Below are 19,502 nucleotides of genomic sequence, written 5' to 3'. Positions count from 1 at the left end.
TTTACCCAGGTTCATACTATGATGTCTTCTGACTGTGAATTCACACTGCAGCTGAGCCCCACTCCTTAAGTAATGAATTATGTAGGCAAGATAATGGAAGTTGCAGAAAAATCTGCAAAGGGCCATAAAGAAATTAGTATCACAAAATTACTAGGATTGACTTTTCGGAAAGATTTTTATTCTGAATTTCTTCCGCTTGATCCCTTTGTGAAAAAAGTTTAAACTTTGCAACAATTAATCAAAAGATGATGCACAACTGGAGTATAGAAACATGAAAAGTTTAACACTCAGTATCACATCAGCTGAATGAAGAGAGCAATGGGATAGCCTCACAAGGGTATCTCAATCAAATGTATTTATCAGATTTCTTGAGCATTTTCTTAAGCCTTAGTGCTAGTGGTTTTCTGTGGCCTAATCACTGGTGAAATTCAGACAAAGTACTAAATAAAGATCAAGACCTTTATGTATAATTACCAGAGGATACTTGAAAATCTTCAAATTATTCTCTGAAGATTGTTTCTTTGGGAATTAGAATATGAGATTCAGAAGACATTTCCTTATTTTCTGCCATTGAATAATACAATGACACAGAAGTTCTTCATTCACTACTATTTTCTGTATATATTGCCTTTCTTCTTGACTTGGATTTGGGTATTCAGGACTTAACTTGCATAGACTGGGAATCTAGCTTGTAGAGATATGCATGTACAGAGACATCCATTTTGTTTCACAGAAACATATACCATGTAAGCAGATGTAGTAAATTGATTGAGTTTTGCTAGTGACTACTTTTAGCTCTCTGAGTAATTGAAAAAATTATAATAGGTTGTCTCCTGTTTTAATCTCCTCCTTGCTCAGTAGGTGAAACGATTAAATTTTCACATATTTAGTTAATTGCCAATTTCTCACACTGACTCTCAGCATTAGCTACACTTTGACTCCATAGGCTTCATTGATTGTGCTAAACCACGCTCAGAGGGGCTGTGTAAGGACGTGTCATTTGTACCTTAACATTCTAAGGCTTCAAAAAGAAGAAAAAATCATCCTTGCAAGGATGGGGTGCATGCATATGATGGAGAAGTAGAGTGAGAAAAAGGATTTTTTCCTTTTAGAGCCTATTGGAACAATGGCTGAGTCCTGGGTTACAATGGTGTCAGCATGAACTTAAGTAAAAACTGCTCAGATGTATTTGATGGTCAGATTTTATTTTTTAAGCTAATAGTATGTCCAGAATCCTGTTTTTTCTCATTCATCTACTTCCTTCACTGCCCACAAAATCTCACTTGTGGGAGCCACCTTTCTGAACTCAGGGAGAGCAGCAGCACTTCCTTGTGCATTGAGGGAGTTGTCTGGTAACAACATATAGCAATGCCTTTATCAGCAGGTTTGGTTGGTCTAAAGACAAGCACCATGTTGCCACATGGTAGTTTTAGGAAAAAGTCACCAACCCTAATTTTTTCCTTTTGTTGTCACAGAAGAAATCATAAGGGGATATTGTCATCCTCAATCCCTTTGTGATTTTCCATGCACTATATATTTGATGTAACAATAGTGGGAATAGAACATATTGGTTTTTTCTATAGGCAGATCACCTTTTTGCAAAAATGGATGAGAAAGTTAGTGTGTTACAGTATGTGGGTCATGTCAGTGCTGGAAAAAAAAAGTCATTATACTAAATCATCCTTATGTAGTGTGGATGTGTCATGTATTGCAGTAGTTTCAGCCAAAAGCATTTCCAAGTGTTGCCAAGGTAAATATCACAGCATCACAGTCTGTTTAGGGACTGCTAACAGATAAGCATGTGTGGGAAGAGGCATTTTCCAGAAGTCTTCTCCCTTACACAAGGTAAAGGAAAAAAAACCACTTCTGTTATAAATTATTAAAATCCTAAAAGCCAAAAATTAGTACCTAATAGAGGCTCAAAATCAGCTATACTAATTTGTAATAACACAGAATAACAGAATAACACAGAATGTCTGATGCCAAAGAATCCTCTGAAGAGCCCTTACCTTGGGTTTTCTTAGTGTTTCTAGTGTTATTTATAGATAATTCTTCTACCTGCGTTTTCCTTTTACTGCTTTCTTCTCTTGCAGATAATGTTAGACTGCTTCTCTGAACTTGGGCCACCTCAGATCATGGGGTGGATTGATTTCCAGTACATTAACTGACTCATTTTGTGTTATGAAAGGGTTCTTTTCTCATGGCATGCCATTCTTTCCCATTAGAATCCCACTGAAGCAAGATCTCTCTGTCCACCAAATGTCTCCTGAATAGTACTAATCCAATGCTTAGAAATTGAATGACTTTCAAAGGTTTGCCTTGCAATGGTTTCGTTTCTTAGCTTGTTGAAAAAGGCTGCTGAGTGAAAAGCTTCAATATATGACACAATATGTTACAATTTGGAAAATATCTAAAATTATTAAATAATATTAGCAAGTTTAATTGAAAACTTTAACATGCCTTGATAGCCCTTAATATTTTGGTCAGTAGTCTTTATGGAATAAATTACATTAAAATGCAAGTTCCCCTCACCTTCCTCAGTGTATTTGTTACAGGCATGCTGTCAACTGCTCTTATCAGGGATTACTTACTATCTTATTAGGACTATCTCTTGGTATGCAGTAGAACAAATAGAAATCCAGGAGCCCTAATAATCATTGCAGCATAAAAGTGTGCTATGTCAGACTAAGGGCCGTGCAGTGAGAGCATAGTAAATTTTTGTTTGTATCTTAGAAATGCAGCTGCAGTTTCTGCAGTTCTGGTCCTGCTCTCCCTTTCTCCACTGTTTCATTTTGTCAGTATGCTGGCAGGCTCTTTGGGGTTTCAGCTGGAGCCTTGCCAAGTAAGTTGAAAAGAATTCCATTTATTGTTTTTACTGGATACCTTCCTTAAATGTAATGGATGCATGAAGCTATTCATTTCACTTCAGTGTAGCTGGCTTTTGTATTCTATTACTGCAATTATGTTGCACACTGATTCTAAGCCATTTCTTCTTTGTTTTTTTCCAGGCAGAAGAAAAGGCACATTCAGAGGTAAGAACTTTTCTTCATTTTTATGCTTATGTATTGCCTTACGTTACTGTATAGTTTATTGTTTACCTGCTATGGCTAAACTGCCTGGTTGGTGGGGAAAATACACCCTGTGTCTTTGCATCACCTTTTAAGAAGTATTGGTGAGAACCTGGTGCAGCTTTTAGAGTACTAGAAGGTGTTTTCTTAGCATTGTTCTGAAGAAAGCCTCCTGGCTGCCATTCTGAAGAGATGAAAAGAATCAGTGAGAACTGGGCATTGAGTGGAGGAGTTGTGATAGGTCTGATTTCAGACTTAATGCCACTCTGTGCAGGATCTAAGGGATTGTGCAATTCGAGGTAAGGTGCTGCCTTTCAGGAGGAAAAATACTTCAAATGATTGCTTTGAACTTCTCTCCCTCACATTTTGCATTATATTAAATTTCTGAAACTGACCACTTTGATGGATTTCAGAGCAATGCAGATTGATTTCATATATAAATCAAATTTGACATGGAAAATAGCTTCTTTCTCTTCACAGTGTATAAGAATGGGTGACAAGCCTGGGTCAGCATCTGGATACAATTACAGACTTTCTCAAAATGAAGTCCAGGTTGTATTAAGAGGGCACCAAAGTGTAGCAGCAATAAAATACAGCACCAAGGGGTGCATTTCCACTTCACAGAGCTACGTGCCTTCCAAGTCCTGCATTTATGCGGCTCCTATTTTTACTATTTTAATCAAAGTCAACAAAAAGATATTTTGAGGAAATTGAACAAATAAACATATCCTTCCCTCCTTGCTGCAGTATATTTCAATATAATTTCATCTAAGATCACATCTCCTAAAGCAAAGGAACTAAAGAGGCATGCCATAACTCAGTAGTGTAAATTACAATTCCTCACTTTATTGCCTTTTATATAGGGCAGTATGTAGAGGTGAAACAACATTTCTTTCCGGTGTGTTTCTACATGATGTTTTCTCAGTATCTGGGTCTGCTTGTGATGCTCTTACAGATGTTGAACAGCACTTCATGAGATCTACCTTGTGTAGTTGCAAGAACATGATGAAAGTCAGCTTAAGCTGGAATGTTAAATAATTTCATTTGAAAACGAAAGAGAAAACTTGGAAAAATAAAAGGGTCAGTCCAGGATGGAGAACAGCTCAATAATCTGCCCCTGTTGCCCTGAGCTAGTGTAAATGACTGAGGTATTGTTGTGTTACAGAAGTACAGGAACTTGTTCATTCTTAAAGCTTGTGCAATATTCCTTGCTGGTTTTCATGGAAGTCATAAAACTGAAGTACTACAATAGTCTTTACTAGTGACTGGTACATGTTCCCCTTCCTAAGCTGCTTTTACCCATTTTACTTCTCTAGTCTGGAAAAATTTCTTTTATGTCTGAGTATGAAAGGCTCTTCAGAGTGAAACTCCATGCTGTGCTTGATTTCAGTACAATGCCCAAAAGTCCCTGCAAGATTTCAAATAGGGTTAAATGAGCTTAAAATGATGTGCAAGTTTCATGCTAGATATCTATCCTAGCTGAAATGGAAACAGATATTTTTCTTAAGGATTCTGTTTTTCATTAAAGAATAAAAGAGTCTTGAGTTAAGTTTATTTTCATGTCAACAAGCACATTTAAAGCTACTTTTTTTTTTTTTTTTTTAAGTTGGCAAGCAAGTTTTTGAATACTATATAATGTTTAAAGTGGTCGCATATTTGAATTTCAAGGACTGTAGGAAGCATGAGTTAGCGAAACAAAAATACTACTTTATCTCACCAAATTTTAGACATCCATAAAGAAAAAAGTCTGTGTCTGAGGTAGCAATCAAAGCCTTCTTCATGCCAGGCAGTGTGGGAGTACATTTTTCACGTTATCTTAGTCTAATGTAGACATTCAACACATGTTGGTTGCATCATGTCTACAGTCAGGCACAGTGAACCTCACCCAAGTGCACTCATTTTTCAGAACCTCAGGCCACATCCAGGGCAGCTCTCCTTGATTGCACTAAGCATATGTTTGGAACTTACGGGATTTGGTAAAAACCCATGACATTTCCCTTGCAAACAGAGGATAGTACATACAAAGTAATTAAGCATTTGCCCATATGTGCTCCCTTAACTGGAATTCTGGCTCATACGCCAGTTAAGTGCTAGAAAACAGCTGGAGCAACACTAAGAGACAACTTTTAATAATTCGTATTTCTAGATAGTTCTGAAATTAAAATGTGAAGCTAAGACATTGTAAACGTATTGGTGATCTCTCAAGAAAACACAAAAATAGCCACAACAAAAGAAAATTGCTGAAATACTGACAGCAGTCTGTTGTTTCTCTAGCAAATCCAGAAACTACGGAGAGAGTTGGTTGCATCCCAAGAGAAAGTTGCTACCCTTACTTCTCAACTTTCAGCAAATGTAAGTATTTTTGCTTGTGATGATAAGTGGTATCAATGAATACATTATCAATAGCTCTTACTCAACACATAGTTTGTGAGACTTTTACTATTTATTTATTTTGGGGTTTTTTTTTCAATTTAATTACTTCATTAAATGTCTATATTGCCCCAGCTTCAAGTAGAAGAAATCTTATGGAAAGTGGACAGTGGAAATGAAGAGTTTCCACAATTTGGAGGGGACAGTCCTATCCTGTTCAGTTTCACTCTTTTTTCAGAATCAATTATTAAAAAAAGCCAAAAGTAAGGAGACACAACCAAAGAAAGGCATGGTTTGCATATTCTGGTAGAATTCATCAGAGTTTCATTTCACAAAGACAAACCCTGCAAAATGCAGTCAGGTGTGAAGCAAGCACAGTGTACAAGTATATATAGAATTCATACGCTACAACAACAGTGCTGATCTATAACTAATGAAAACTGGGCTATTTCACAGACAGCTTCCCGGTGTTCCTTCTAACTGACATGTGTAATATGTGTTATGGAACATGTTATCTGAAAATAATGCCAGATACAGAATGCAAGCTACAATCCTATCTGGTTGCTGTGGTTTCAGGTGAAGTTACTGGATAGTTACTGAACAGTCTGTAGTATTGTCATTTTTAAATGCAATTTAGAATATAATTATTGTTACTACTGTGAAGGAAATTTGAGATGCGGTTACAAGAATGTATCATTTTGCAGTTCAGGAAAGCAGTTTCCTGTTGTCTTGGGTAACCCATAGAGTGCCTTTCTTTGAAGTGTAGGTTCACTGAGTATTTAGATTTATAAATACTGTTGTAGTTTTAAAGAAATTATTTCATGTTTTGAGAAAATAATCTCTAGCTCTGTGAAAGCTTGTTTTTCTCTTAGGACTTCCACACATGAAAATGTGGAAGAGCTATGCTTAGCACTTTCTTCTCTGTTCAGATGGCTGCAGAGCACCTGTGCGTGTTTGTACGTCTGTAGCAGCGTAGGTTGCCAGACTCAGAATTCTAAGTACTGAGAATGAACAAGTGATTCAGATGTGGGACACTGTGCTGCTTGTAAATTCAAACTCTAGATTCTGAGTTGGGTTATTTATTTGAGAATATATAGGTAGAATAGCCAGCATGCCTGTATTGGCTATGGGGTTTCTTCACTCACGTATTTTAGACACTGATCTTCAACAGTTTGGGCAGTTCTCCATCCACCTGTCCTGAGAGCAACAAACTAAAACCCACACTGAGAGGTCAGATGAGCTAAGTCTCCATCCTTTTCAGTCAACCCAGAAATGCTGTAGTCTATAATACAGCAACAAGTACAATAAGGCAAGGATGTCTAAGCATTCTCTGCAGCTGAGAAAACGAAGCCGTTGTTTTATTTGTTTGGACAAATGGTGTCCAATCTCTTCTCAGTCTTATTTAGAAGTCCTTCACTATACCTCTGGCCAATATGTCCTTCTATGAGGTAAACACCATAGAGGCTGGTTTCTAGTAACATTACTTGTTCTAGGCAAATTTTCAAAGCCAGCTCCAAGTTACAATCAGATTTGATCCACAATTCAGTGAAACTGAGTCAAGTTAAAAATGTGTATTTTGGCTTTGTTTTCACTCAAACTAAATCAGCTGCATGGGTAAGAAATAAACTTGGGTTGTTCTGTACAAATCAGATTGGATTGTTGGGTATCTGTTCCTACATACTGCCTCTGGGCTTCTGAACACCTAGCAAGAATGCTTTTCTACTGATCTTACCATAAGGACGTTTTCAATAGGATAGTTAAAAATATATACATTTACATCTAGTTTTGCCTGTCCAGAAGTACCACCTTTGGTTAATTTAATCATGTTCTTTTGACTGTTACACACCTTCTAATCCATCTCCATGGAGACATTCTTTAAACTCTAAACCTATAAGCAACTCCAAGGCTGATCCATTTAGCACATGCATTTTTTAAATGGTACAAGAGAAATCCTTCCTCTTGCCTAATCCCTAACATGTAGAAATTCCTTCAAAATTAAATTTTTCAGGAGCATGAAACTTAGAGGCTTCAAAATCTCCAGGTATGAACAAGATTGTATTCACAATTAATACAATCTTAAAAAAAAAAGTAGGTATTACTGGATATTAGGAGTAAATATTTTTGGTAGGATGTTCTCATGAGATACATACTTTACAAAACCAAAAAAATTGAAAAGTATTTCACAGTAAGCCTAGTCCTGAGTTAATTTTCTGCTATTTCTGGTACAAAACTTGCAAAGCATTAAAACAACACTTCCGCATAAATCCAAACAATCGAAAGAGACTACTTAAATATTTTAGCACTACTGCTGTCAGTCCTTCGAGCACTTTATGTAAAGAAATTCTAAAAAGTATCATTTAAACATCAGAAATAAAATCCAGCTTGAAAGCAGAGAGTATATTCAACTATTTAATTATGATAGAGCCACTAAAATTTAGTCTACTTACAGAACTGATATTTAAATGCCCGTTGTTACTTTTCATAAGAAGTCCGAGATTTATTAACAAACAATTGATTTAACTTGGCAAACTCATGGAAAACCTAGATGGGCGTCTAAATTTCATTAACTTGTACTGCCTTAACAATGCTTTCCTTACATGTATTTATCATTGATCTTCTAGTCTAAGAGACACATTTCACCAATCGCTGCTTTTTAAAGAAGAAATAGTCCTAATCACAAAATCTGAAATTTATTCTCAGAAAAGTAATCAAATCTCTACATGGATAATACTGAGACTCTCATTTTGAGTTACATTTGCTTGTCAATAAGGCTAAAACTTGAACAAACATTAAGTTTAGTGCAGAAAACTTAGATCACAGCCTGTGTTCTCTGTAGATACATCCATCTCTGGCAGACAGAGAGCTTTATGGACAGAGTATCTTTTGTGGTGCCTTTGCTAACCAGAAAAATGCTCTGTCCTTTCTGATGCTTTTGCTATAAATGCATTCATCTTTGCATTAGTCCTAAGCTCCTCATAATTTCCATACCTTCACTGTCTGAAAACAGGAAGCGCTTTTTGCCTTACTGTGGTCTGGAGAAGGAAACTGTTAATAGCCAGAAATCTTGTTCCCTCATAGTTAGTCTCGGTGTGAATTTGTTGTTAGTATTTCCCTTTGTAGAACTGAGCAAAAGTATTGTACACAAGTGAAAAAATAGAGCATCTTATTCAACTTATTTCAACACTCTTTGTGCCCTTCTTTGCTTCTCCACAGAAGACTGTTGGTGACATTAGTACATAAGTCATTAAAAGACTGGCGGCTTGAAATTTGACCTATTTGATCAAGCTTTTGCTTGAAACATGATTTTATACCAAAATCTGTCAATTGGAAGTTACAGCATTTCTCAGGCATTTTTGAAAACTCTGCTAAAAATTTTCTCATTTGGTTTCATTTACTGTTCGGGTTTCATTGGCTGGATTCAAGTACTGTGCTTGATTTCAGCAGTTTATTTCATTTGATTAACCCCAAAGCGCCAGAGTGTTTTGCCTGCATATGATTAAATTCAAGCAGGGTCCAGCTGTTGTTTGGATGTTTAATTTACAGATTTTCTCTGAGATTCTTGCTTTACCCCTGGCATCTGTCTCAGTGTGGCTGAAGGGCAAATCTCAATACTAAATCAGAAAGGGCCTGTTTTCAGGGCAGAAAATGTCCAACCAGCAGACTCCCTACGTGACTGACAAGGGCTCAAATTCCAGTGAGCAGCCTGACCCACTGTGTTCAGAGGGACTTTGATCAGTGCTTTGTACTGGATAAAGCTGAAGGGTGTATGCTTGCAAACTGTAGCAGACCCAGGATGCCAAAAGAAAGAAGAGGGGGTTTGCTGGCTAATGCTCTTGTTTGGCCAGCTCTGAACCACTATCCTACAGCCAAGCAACAAGATGCTAGCAGGCAGCAAACAGGAAAGGTCACCAGATGCACAGTTGCTGCTTGCAATCAGCCCTATCCCTTCTGGCCTTTCACACCTCCTTTCATTCAGCCGTGTCAGGTGGGAGGAACTTTATTTATTTACCTTTTTTTATAAACCTGAACACCACAGGTCAAATCCTGATGTGTGTTAGAAGACAGATGTTTCATATGTGAATGTCATGTTCAGGATAGGCTGTAAACCTGAGAGCTGAGGTATTTGGGGTTTGCCTGGTTGCTATAGTTTGCTAAGTAGGAAATGTTCAAAAGCAAATCTGTCCTCTTAGCACTGAAGTCATTCCCTAAACATACATCTCTTAGACTATTTCCAATGGGCATTTCACATGTTAATAGAAGTCAATTCATACATGAAGGTTATCTAAAGATTAAGAGCTGTTCATCTATGTATCTGATATGTATGTCATGTTAATGATGGATATTTTTTGCTGTAGGTATACTTCAAGTAATTCCCACTTACTTAACTATAATTCCAGGATGTCTATTTTCAAGTACAAATACTGCATTCAATTGTGAAGACATATTTTTACTTTAGAATAAGCATTACACAAAGCACATGCAATATTCAAGCTACTCTTTGAAGTATTGCGATGATGTGTGTATGCCATGAATGAAACTACTGAATCTAATGCAGAGATTTCTAAGGTGTGAGAGACTGGCTGTAACTTAAAAAAAAATAAAAAAATCCTAAATATTTTTACAAGAGCGAAAGAATGGAAACTTTTAGATAAATTAAATAATCCTCATAAATTACCAAATTTTTAAGTGTAAAAAAAGTTTCTAATTGGAATTTTTGATTTCTGATGAACATTCTTAAAGACACAGATACTTCTTTCTCTTTGCTTTAATTGTTTTATGAATTATTTTGCATTTAACTGTTGAAATGCGAAGCCTGATCTCAAATGGGAATAGATACATATACATATGTTTTATGTATACTTCAACAAACATAAAAATATACTAAAAATTTAGCCTTTTTCAAACTAAATTTTCTTGGTTTGTTGTATAGGATTTCTTTAAGGAAAATCTGCTTAAGTTTTCAACAAGTAGGAGTTCCCTAGACAGCTGAATAAATGAATATTCACTACCATGCAGAAAGGCAGAACAGTTTATTACTCTGAATGTAAAATTAATACTTCAGTAGAAGAGTATTGTGTTGTTATAAACATTTAAAGTAATGAACAATGCAATTAAAAGGTTTCTTTCTTGAATAGTTTTTGGTCAATTGGACTTCGAATTACATTTCTTCATTACTAGCAAATCAAGACCTGATAGTCTTTATCTGAAATGAGTTAGGAAAATGCATCATCTTGATCCAATTACACTTATGATGCAAAAAGTATGGTAGAATATTCCGAGAAGGTAATGTGCTCTGTCATGGGCTGAATTTTAGTAAGAATCCTTGTGATATGGCTGTATTTCTCTAAAGGCTGTCAGAAAATAACAGTGTCAGTGACCTTTGATATCACTTTTAATTATGCTTTTTAGTACTTAATTTTTCCTGTAAGTTCTGTGGTGTTTATTCATGTACAATATAGGATGAAGTTGTAGCTATGAAATAGGAAAATACTTTGCACAAGTATGCATAGTTCCGTACCAAAGTACTGTGGTCATTACAGTCTAATTGCTAGAAAAGGACAAAAGCAATGCATAATTAAACAAATTATTCCTCTTTCAAGCCCTCAGTCCCCACTGTAATTCTCAGAGTAAAGCAGAACCACGGGCCATCAGCCAAGCCGTAGATTTTTTTTATGAGGCAGGGAACAGTGAGTTCCATTAGTTTCCTGTTAAACAGAAGTAATGAGGAGACATTTGGCCAAAATTCTGTAGTAGTGCATCTACTTTGTCTCTGATTGTGTTCTGGGTCTGTGGTCATCACCTTTGGAAATAAAACACCATAGATTATTCTGGATATTTTTAACATGTAGCTAATTAATAAAGTGGAATGTAAGTTTAAAAATCAGTTAGTTTTATTTTCCCAGAGGAATAGAGTAGTAAAAACAACCAAGTAGTATTGATTGTCAGGTTTCCAGGTTCATTTTATTTAAGATTATAATTTCAAGAATGTAGCCTAAGTTATAAATGTTTAAATAGGAATATATACAATTACTAATTAATCTTTAAGAAATTGCATATTTGTCTAGTCTCATGTTTATCAGGAGTTAGTCCTTGTGGTATGTGTCCTTTACCAAAAAAGTTATCCCTAAGATATCCCTGGAGATGCAGAAAGCAGGTAGATTGACCTCTATACCCATAAGTAATTAAGTGTATCTAAGTATACTAATAGTACAGTTTAAAAGGAGTATACTTTTAGTATGTTTAATAAGAATAAAATAAGGGGCTTTCAAGATACCTAAATATTTATGGCAATCCAAAATTATTTACAAAACACAAAAGCCACTCACCAGTGTAACAGCTCTGAACTGGAGATGCAGAAGTAGCCTACTATTATATATATGATAATATTCTCCTGTTTGAGGGATAATATACAGAGCAAGGTGGCAAGAAGCCCTTTTCCCTCTCCTAAAGGGCAGAACAAAATCCTTTTTGGACCATGCCTTTTCTTGATTATACCTCAGATTCAGTACAACCACATACATTCAAACAGTTTTAACTATGCTTGTAAAAGCATGCAAATTTGCAGCTGAAAAATTTGCCAGGCACTGTGTGTGCCTGCACTGCTGTAATAAAAACTAAATTTCCTCAGTGAGGAAGCTCAGTTAATCCATTTGTGCATATAAATATGGTGGGTTTGAGTTATATTTCCGAGTGCCAATGTTTAAAAACTTTGCCTATTACCACCTTTCAGATGGTAACAAGAAAATAAGCATTTCCTTATGCTTTTACTATTTGATGTTTTGAGAGAAGTGGATGAAATTTTACGGACTTTCATAAAAATTAAATCATTGCTTTCCCTTGGCTGTACAAGCTGGCTTAGCATACTTGGGTTTTCATAACCACTTTCCCTTCTTGGCCTAGAAAGTTCAATGCCAGTTAGAGCTGATGAAGTATCATTTAGCTCACATACAGTGTAGGATGCTGGTTGTTCAAAAAAAAAAAAAAAAAAAAAAAGGAAGGTTTATTTTTATTTTTATTTTTTTTAAATCTTTTGGTCTGTTTCAACTTTATTGCTTTTCATACTGAGAGGTAAGACTTCCGGTTTTCAAGATTGTCTTTTATATATATTTGCACACATTATAAATGTTCTATTTACAAAATTTTTTCATTACTTTTATATGCACACAGACACGTATGATCAATATAATATTTATAGACTAAGCAATGACCTTTTGTAAGACTAACTGTGACATTTTTTGTTTGAGGCTCTTGATTTTTATGAAGTGTTTTATTTGTGAAGTTAAAATTTGCTTTTCAAGCTAAGTACTTGAATTCCTGTTTTGAAATGTCCAGTAATTGAAAATAATTGCTCCTGGACTTCTCTTTGGGAGCAGACTATTTTGGCCAATATATCAGTAAACTTAAAGCAGGGCATTAAATCCATATTTCATTTCCAGGCAGGGATACCTGAGCTAATCTCACTGGGGGCTAAAGAAGCCTGAGGAGCTGTGAGTTCATTTGGCTGATTCATCTATCCAACTCAGCTCAGTCAGAGTTTAAACTAATATTAAAGAGCTGGAGAAAATGTGCTTGCAGCAAAAACATACTTTTAAAAATCAAATGGATCTGGGAAAATGGTCCAATTATGACAAATGTTGTCTTTCTTTCACAGGCTCATCTAGTAGCAGCTTTTGAAAAAAGCTTGGGAAATATGACAGGCCGATTGCAAAGTCTAACAATGACAGCTGAACAAAAGGTAGGTTTAAAAAAGTGGATGCTTTAATGTAGAAAGCAGTCAGCAAATTTTGTTAGAGTTTTGTTTAAAAAACACTGAAAGGAAACAGGAACATCTGTGGCAGTAAAACACATTTTACTGTAATGGTTGCTGCAATCAAATCTACATGAATGTCCAGCAGCATCGGGAAAAAAAAATGCAGCATCAGGTTTACACAGACAGTGTCATAAAATAGTTTGAAGATAAAATCTTTCATTTCCAGAATTTAATTAAAACATGTGCCACTATAGGTTTACTCCATACTGAAAGATCCTGTAACAAAGACTTCTTATATATAAGATGCTGGAGTGCTTCATTACAGCCTCCCAGTGCCACCAGAATAATAGAATTAATTACTGGGAGCAAAGAAGTTTAAGTAGAGAAAAATAGCTCCATTGAGAGAGTTAACAAAGGTTAGGCATCCTATCCATAAGTAAACAAGTTTGGGTTTTCATTGTTGTATTTTGTCTAGTGGAGGAAAAAACTCCAAACCTGATAGGATAGTAAATTGAATGTGAGCCCTTGTACCAAGCTCAGGATGAAGAGGCTGCTTAGCACCTTACAGGATTGAACTTCTGAAACTCTCCACCCTTATGCATTTTGAACAATATCCTGTTAACGAAAGGCCTCCTTGAGACAAACTGTGAAAGAAACTGTTTATCTGTGAGCTGCTAGTCACCACTGGAGTCTGTAACTGTCTATAAAAATAACATTTCAGAGTCTGGTTGAGCACCAACAGATGAAATGTGGTGAGACTCATTGTGAACTGGATAGAAAATATTTGTATTACTTGCTTTTGTTTCATCTTGGGGGGGAAGGGGAGAGGAAAGAACACAAGAGCAATGAAATTTTCTTAAAACCAAAACTTTAAACTATTTTATAAAGTATAATTTAGAAGGTTTTCTTTCCAGAAGAGGTTAAGCAGTGATGTGGAAACAGATCATGTCCAAGTTTCTTTCCCAAAAGATTTAGAACTTATTCTTTTCCTTCTCTTCTTTTCTCTATTGTTGAGTTTAAATTCCTTTAACCCTCATTATATAAGTACAGACTGGACAGACAGGGAAGTAATAAATAAAATATTGCTTATAAAAGCAATCATAAAAGATATTTTTTAATAAAAATCATCTGTGCATTCTAATACAGAACTTCCTGCACTCAAGTGGAATCATTTTACTTCAACTTGCAGGACCATTTCTATTAAACAGAGGGTTTTTAAATAAATTAGTATTTAAAAAATATTTTGAATTCATCCATTTAACAGTAGCCTCACATATTGAAGGATGTAATTCAAACGGTTTCATTGTTTTTTGCAATAACGTCATTGAGTTTTTTGTAATTTTATATTGAATAGTCATTTAAGACCCTTTTTAGATTACTCCTTGTAAAAGTGTTTTCTTCTTAAAAATAGCGTCATTGCTTTATCTAGAATAAATGAAAAAGAATAAGTTAGTTGATTTTAACATCTTTGGAGAGAAAGTATGCATTCTTTTTGCTGTTGCTGTTATGTTCACCCAATCAGTCCCATGATCTTTAATTTGGACACTCTTGTAATTTTTTCTTTTAGCTTAGATAAGCATTACTCTTTTGTCATTATTTTGATCTCTCTTTGCTCTTCCCACAGGAATCTGAGCTTATAGAGCTAAGGGAAACCATCGAAATGCTGAAAGCCCAGAATTCTGCTGCACAAGCTGCTATTCAAGGAGCCTTGAACGGCCCTGATCATACCCACAAAGGTATGGGTTTGTCGTTATTAAAATAAATGTGGAATTTCTCCCCAGGAAAAAAAAAAAAAACGCTAAGTCACTAGTTTTCTGTTGTTTGGGAACTCTGTTGCAAGGGCAAGCACATTCTGCAGTGAATGGTAGGAATACTTGTGGTATTTCCAGAGCTGGAAACCTTGCACGAGCTTCCTGTCTGCCAGAGTTCCTGGAGCTTTATCTTAGAGTTCGGTGGCCAGGAATTGATCAAGAGTTATCCATATCCCTGCAGTTGTCTGCTGAAGTACACCCAAGACACTGGTGAAGTCTTGCGGTATAAAATTGTTATAGCTTGGGAATCCAGTCAAAGTTGTAGCTTTGCAAATTGATGTTCTCGTTGGTAAGAGATGGACTGACAGCAGCTCAGCTCCTTCATGAAGTGCTAAATCAGAGCAGGAAAGCAGGTTTTAAATTCCAGATGTCAAATTAATTTGTCATTGCAGTTAGGCAGATATTGCATGATAAGTACGTACTTCAAAAGTGCCTGATGATAAGCAACAGCAAAGGAATTACTTGAAAAAAATAATCACAGTATTTGTTTTTGAGAGTCTTATTGATCTTCCATTGGAGAGGTCATTATTTAGATGTTTGTATTAAGGTCATTTCACTGCATGACTTCAGTGTAGCAAAGTAAATTTCCAGAAAGTAGAAAATAATCTAAAAAGTAATTTCCCTTGGTATTAGTGGGCATGTTCTGCAAGAATAATTTCCAGTGATTAAGATCTAGTTATTGGAGACTTTTAAGAAATTGAAACTCAAAAGCCTCACTAGCCATTTTTAATGTTCTCCACTTCTTGGTTATTTTGTTTCATTCATTTTTAATGAACTCCTGCCTGGTTTTTTTCTGTCATGGTATGTTAGAAGGTGGCATCTGAACGCCGATTAGGGCTGCTGCAAGTCAAGTAGTGCCTACCCTCCTCAGAACTGTAGTACATGTGATACTGATACATCAAGTAATCCCTGTGTAACAGACACTGCTCAGCCATGAGGATACACGTGCGTAGATTGCTGTGAAGGGTCCTTGCCTTCAGGGCAAGAACAGCCCATTTTGGAGAAGCCCCTAAGTGTTGGACTAATTGTATGCATCCCCCTCTAATCCCTATGTGGTTTCTCACAGGCTTCAATAGCTTTAATCTGAGCCACTGCAAGCATCAAGGCCATTTATGATTATTTAGACTCCCTTTGAGGAGGAAGATGCTACATAAATATCATATTTTTACTATATTGAAAAAGAAACAGATTTCACAGTAACTTCTTTTCTTTAGATTTACGTATAAGGCGGCAACATTCTTCAGAAAGTGTTTCCAGTATCAACAGCGCTACAAGTCATTCAAGTATTGGCAGTGGTAATGATGCTGATTCCAAAAAAAAGAAAAAGAAGAACTGGGTAAGTACTCAGCAGGTTTAAACCTATTTTTTAGTTATTATGTAATTTTCTAGTGTCTGAGTAACATGACAGTCCATTTCATCTGGAATGTTCTTGTGGGGCCAGATGGATATCAAGAAATTCGTGTGTATCCATACTGTGGCACTACCAGCAAACTAAAAATTATTGAATATCAGCAGGGGTTTAATTGCATAAGTCAGAGAATTTAAAACAAACAAAACCATAAGCAACTATGACAACAAAACAACAACAAAAATTTAAAATAGCTGTTGTGACCAAAACCATCTCTGGGCCACATTGAAGCCCTGTTCGATTTTTCTTCAGTTGGAGTTTGGTTCAAAAGCTTTACTCAAATATATTACGCAGCCATGGAGGGAGTTGAAATCTGTTAAGAATTCTCACGTAGAAGTAGTACGGTGTTTAAATAAATTAAGATGTTTCTTAACTGGAACATACAAATACCACATATTGCTAAAGATTTAATCAAATACTTTCAGTAAAGAATCAGACAGTATGTTTTTATTGTTTTAAAAATATTATCTGCATAAACATTTGTTTTAAAATACTGATGAGCCTTCATTCCCTTGATTTGTAATTCCACACTCTTTCATGTTTCTGCAAGGTGAACTCTAGAGGAAGTGAGGTGAATATAAACCATGGAAAAGTTGGCATGCATCTATAAAAAACCCTATCTTGGCATGATTGCTATTTATTTTGGCAGTAGGCTTTTATACCTTCTAAAACCAGATTATCCTGTATGTCTTCTCAGTTTGTCTTTATTCATTTTAATCTCAAAGTTTAGGCTAGAAAGGGGGAGTGTAGCCAAAATCCATTTCTTTCTCATTAGACATCATGAGCTGGAAAGGACTTAAATAATGCTTCGCATTAAGATCAGTGGTCGCACTCCCCACTCTCCAATTATACCATGAGAATAATGTGTTTGAAGACCTCATTTTTTCCTAGAGGAACTAGCTGGTCATTGTGTTCTGTACAGTTTTGATCAGAACAGCTTTCTGAAAATAAAAACAAAACCCACATTTTTTCTAAGATTAACAAGTTCTGTATTTAGACAAAGGTATGAACAAATGGGCTAGTTAATTTTAACTGCAGACAAAACTGTTGTCATCTTGGCTCCTGAAATAAATGGCTCTTTGGCTATTCTGTCCCTTTTCAATACTGGATAGAAGCTTCTAGAGGGAGAAGGCAATGCTTGTACATTCAGAGATCTTACCACTCTAAAGGAAATTGCAAAAAACAGTATATACCTTTCAGCTAACATTCTTCTCAATAGTACAACAGTGCAAACCTCATGTCCCAGCTTATATCCTCTCGATTATGATCCAAATCACAGCATTTGCACAGTTTGACCATTCCAAGTTTTAATGGGGAAAATAAATTGGCAAACCCTATAAATTGGACTAGTCTTTGAATTTCAGCTTTTAGTTCTGCCTGTACCTAGATGCAAAGTGGTTATTTAAAGCCACCCCTTGAAGGGAATGCCACGGGAGTGGGATTCCACCAGGGCTTAATGGCTTTAAATGAGCACCCCTCTCCAATAGCTGTACCACTCAGTCCTGCACTTTTTCCATAGCATTACTCTTGCACTGCGCTGGATTAATAAAGTCAAAACAAAGCACCGTATCATGTTTTTAGAGATACTGTGTTGCATATGTTAATACCTTGCTTCTGCATACTGACCTCAGGCAGTGGCTAGGATGGCATCTGCAAACTAACTCTTCAAAACATGAGCTACGCACAAAGTGCTGTGATGAGGAAAATAATCTTGTTCTGTATTTGTTTTCCAGCTAAGAAGCTCTTTCAAACAGGCCTTTGGAAAGAAAAAGTCCACCAAACCTCCTTCCTCACATTCGGACATAGAAGAGCTGACAGACTCCTCTCTTCCTTCCTCACCTAAACTGCCCCACAGCTCAGGAGAGTGTGGGGCGACATCAATGAAACCATCACAGTCAGCGTCTGCGTAAGTGTCTCTCTTGGCAAATGGGATGGGCTGGGAAACAGGCCTCCTCCAGTGTGGCCGTTTGCAGTTCACAAACCATTGACAACAGCTGTGATCTTTTAATCCTGAGCTCCCTCCATTTGCAGGATTTCTTGTGAGCTTCACCATTTACACACTAGTTCTGCAGCAGCTCTTTATTCAGTCATTCTTTCCTCCTTTCACAGACTTTATCCAAAATCACCTAGCTATGCAAACTTCCAAAAGCTTATGTTGTGCTCTCCTTGCACCATTAGCAACTCTATTGTATCCATTTAGTAAAGGCCAAATGCTGAAGTTTCCTTGTTTCCTTTCTTCATGACACACTAAAAATGTAATTTTTTTCCCAGGTGGCTATGGATTTTTACAATATACTCATTCCTCTTGTTATTACTTTATCTACTTTGTAGCTACTGATGTATATAATTTCTAATCTATTTCCCCTCTTTCATCAGTTTGGTTTTTTTGTGGGATTTTACTTTTATATTTTATTCAAATCACCACCCTTGAGGTTTCAGGTCTGAGAACAAATCATCCGTCAACAGCTGTCCCATTTCTTTTTTTGAATATCTGATATGTTCTTACAGAGTTCACAGCTTTCATTCGTATACCTCTGCCTTTTTTTTTTCATTCTGCTAAACTCATAACTCTTTCTAATATGGGGAAATCAGCCTCTTTGAACCAAAAAATGCCTACTGCTAGTGTGAGCCTTACTTTCCCTGTCCTAATTGAGAGTAATCAGGTCACAATTACTCTTTCTTAAGGCCCTCAAGGAATTCTCATGACTGATTACTAAGCTTTATAATAGAATTACTCTGTGTTAGGTTATATGCCTTTTATTATTAAGTTTTTATAGACTCTAATGATTTTTATATACTAGGTTTAGGAGTCTGACAGCAAATATTCCCAAAAACTGAACACCTTGAGAATAAGTGCTTTCCTTTTTCTCAAATTGTGTGAAGACTAGAAAATCATAACTCATCTAAGTCTCTGTATTTTTGCTGGATTATTTTATAGGAAGCTGATATTTTTACCATTTGAGGTGTATGTGTGTTTTGGGATGAGGATTTCTACATGTTTGGTACCCTACTGTTTGACTTATTATCAACTTAAAAATCACCTTCATAGTGAAGAGTAAAAGCCTTACTTAGAAAGTGACTGAATGTAAACAGAA

General features: G+C 36.1%; 1 protein-coding gene across 10 annotated transcripts in view; it reads left to right on the top strand.

Moving 5' to 3' along the window:
* The window catches only part of NAV3 (neuron navigator 3), a 528,805-nt gene that overhangs the window by 485,511 nt on the left and 23,792 nt on the right, over window positions 1-19,502 (top strand). For all 10 annotated transcript variants that reach the window (XM_032107870.1, XM_032107871.1, XM_032107869.1 and 7 more), the window contains 6 exons: window positions 3,009-3,032; window positions 5,343-5,420; window positions 13,090-13,173; window positions 14,813-14,924; window positions 16,214-16,335; window positions 18,141-18,313. In XM_032107870.1, the coding sequence (XP_031963761.1) occupies window positions 3,009-3,032; window positions 5,343-5,420; window positions 13,090-13,173; window positions 14,813-14,924; window positions 16,214-16,335; window positions 18,141-18,313 (593 nt within the window). The remainder of the gene's footprint in view (window positions 1-3,008; window positions 3,033-5,342; window positions 5,421-13,089; window positions 13,174-14,812; window positions 14,925-16,213; window positions 16,336-18,140; window positions 18,314-19,502) is intronic.

The sequence above is a fragment of the Corvus moneduloides genome, chromosome 4 (genome assembly GCF_009650955.1).
Source record: "Corvus moneduloides isolate bCorMon1 chromosome 4, bCorMon1.pri, whole genome shotgun sequence".
Taxonomy (NCBI): Eukaryota; Metazoa; Chordata; class Aves; order Passeriformes; family Corvidae; genus Corvus; species Corvus moneduloides.
Note: the sequence above shows the minus strand (reverse complement) of the source record. Positions and strands in the feature narration are given on the sequence as shown.